Raw genomic sequence first — 1,912 nt, 5'->3', positions numbered from 1 at the left:
TGCGCCCCAGTGACACCGCCACCAGGTGCTGCCCACGCCTGGGCGGGAGGCGGGGTCCTGACGCCCCGGGGGGACCCTCTCTGAGTTGGGGTTGATGTCCTTCAGCTCGGGTGTCGCCGTGCGGCGGGTCTGAGGCCTGTGCCCTCCCTCAGGTACAAGAAGAACCTGAAGGCTCTCTACGTGGTGCACCCCACCAGCTTCATCAAAGTCCTGTGGACCGTCTTCAAGCCCCTCATCAGGTACCGCCTGCTGGCCCGGCCACGGCCACACTGCCCCCCAGGGTCCCCGCGACCCTCCTATCACTCGGTGAGCGGGTGCACCCATACATGTGCTCACACGTGCGCACACACACACACACACTCACACACACACACACAGACTCACTCACACACAAAGACACACACTCACAGACACACACACACACTCACACACAGACTCACACTCACGCACACACATACACACACACACACACAAACACATACACTCAGACACACATACAGACAGACACACACGCACACGCACACACGCACACACACGCAGGAGGACACAAGGAAGCCGGGGAGGCAGTGGATGTGCTGGTCACACACACACACGCACACACACACACACACGCAGGGGGACACGAGGAAGCCGGGGAGGCGGATGCGCTCGCCACCTTGACTGTGGAGACGGTGTCACGGGCACGCACCGTCCACACTCACCCGACTGCAGGTGAGCGAGGGCCGTTCTGTGTCAGTCAGTCATGCTTGAGGAAAGCTGTACAACCTGCAGCTCAGCCCTGGCTGGTGTGGCTCAGTGGTTGAGCGTCGACTCATGAGCCAGGAGATCATGGTCCGATTCCTGGTAAGTGCACAGGTTATGGGTTCAATCCCCAGTCGGGGCACATATGGGAGGCAATCGATTGATATTTCTCCATCAGTGCTTTTCTGCGCCCCCCCCCCATCCTTTCGAAAATCCATTTAAAAAAAAGTATACATGGGTGAGGATTTGTTTTTTACGTTAAAAAAGAAAATGAGTGGTCACTTGCCAGGAGCGGGTGCTGGGCTCACACGGTGCCCCTCCTGTGCCCTCCCCACTTTGCAGCTCAGGGCACCGAGGCTCATTGATCACGGTGGACACAGGGAACAACATTGTAGTAACTGTGTGCGGGCTGGGTGGGCGCTGGATTCATCAGCGTCACTTCCTACAGCCCCCAAGTGTCTGGTCACGGTTGTACACCTGACGCTAAGAATAGAGTGTGTCAACTGTAATGAAAAATAAAATTTATTTTAAAAAAGAAATGAGAAACATAGCACTGGGCACTGGGTGGTGCCTGCCTGGTGTGGCCGTGGGCTGGGTGCCACGGTTGCCTCCAGAGGGAGAAGCCGTTCCCAGGGGCGAGGACGCCCAGGGCTTGTCTGGCCTGTGGCCGTGCTGGCTCCACTGTGTCCCCAGGGCCACTGCGTCCTGGGGAGAATCCAGAGAGGACTCGGACTGGTCCCCGCCCTCAGGGGAGAGGAGGTGGCCGGTGGGAAGCCACCACTGACCGGGCAGCCTCGGGCCCTTCCCGCACCCCCACGCCCTCCCCGTGCCCGCAGCTCTGCGCCTGGTTTAGGAGGTGTCAGCGGTCACATTCAGTGGAACATGCATGCTGACCGCCCAGCCCGCGCCCTCCCCGCGCCCGCAGCTCTGTGGCAGCCTAATGTTCCCATCTCCTTCTTCTGCACTTTTAGTCACAAGTTTGGGAAAAAAGTCACCTACTTCAACTACCTGAGCGAGCTCCGTGAGCACCTCAAATGCGACCAGCTGGCCATCCCCCCGGAAGTCGTGCGGTGAGTCGCACCCCATCCCATGCGATCTCAGTCCCGTCCCCTCTTCGTGTCCAGCGAGTACCGGCCAGCCTGGCGCGGACCAGGGCAGGTGCTGCCGCGGG

At 59.8% G+C, this 1,912-nt stretch overlaps 1 protein-coding gene across 1 annotated transcript in view; it reads left to right on the top strand.

Moving 5' to 3' along the window:
* ARHGAP8 (Rho GTPase activating protein 8) overlaps window positions 1-1,912 on the top strand; it is a 40,317-nt gene that overhangs the window by 16,012 nt on the left and 22,393 nt on the right. The window contains exons 5-6 of the mRNA XM_014533171.1: window positions 153-239; window positions 1,713-1,811. Coding sequence (XP_014388657.1) covers window positions 153-239; window positions 1,713-1,811 — 186 coding nt within the window. The remainder of the gene's footprint in view (window positions 1-152; window positions 240-1,712; window positions 1,812-1,912) is intronic.

The sequence above is a fragment of the Myotis brandtii genome, unplaced genomic scaffold, assembly GCF_000412655.1.
Source record: "Myotis brandtii unplaced genomic scaffold, ASM41265v1 scaffold952, whole genome shotgun sequence".
NCBI lineage: Eukaryota > Metazoa > Chordata > Mammalia > Chiroptera > Vespertilionidae > Myotis > Myotis brandtii.
Note: the sequence above shows the minus strand (reverse complement) of the source record. Positions and strands in the feature narration are given on the sequence as shown.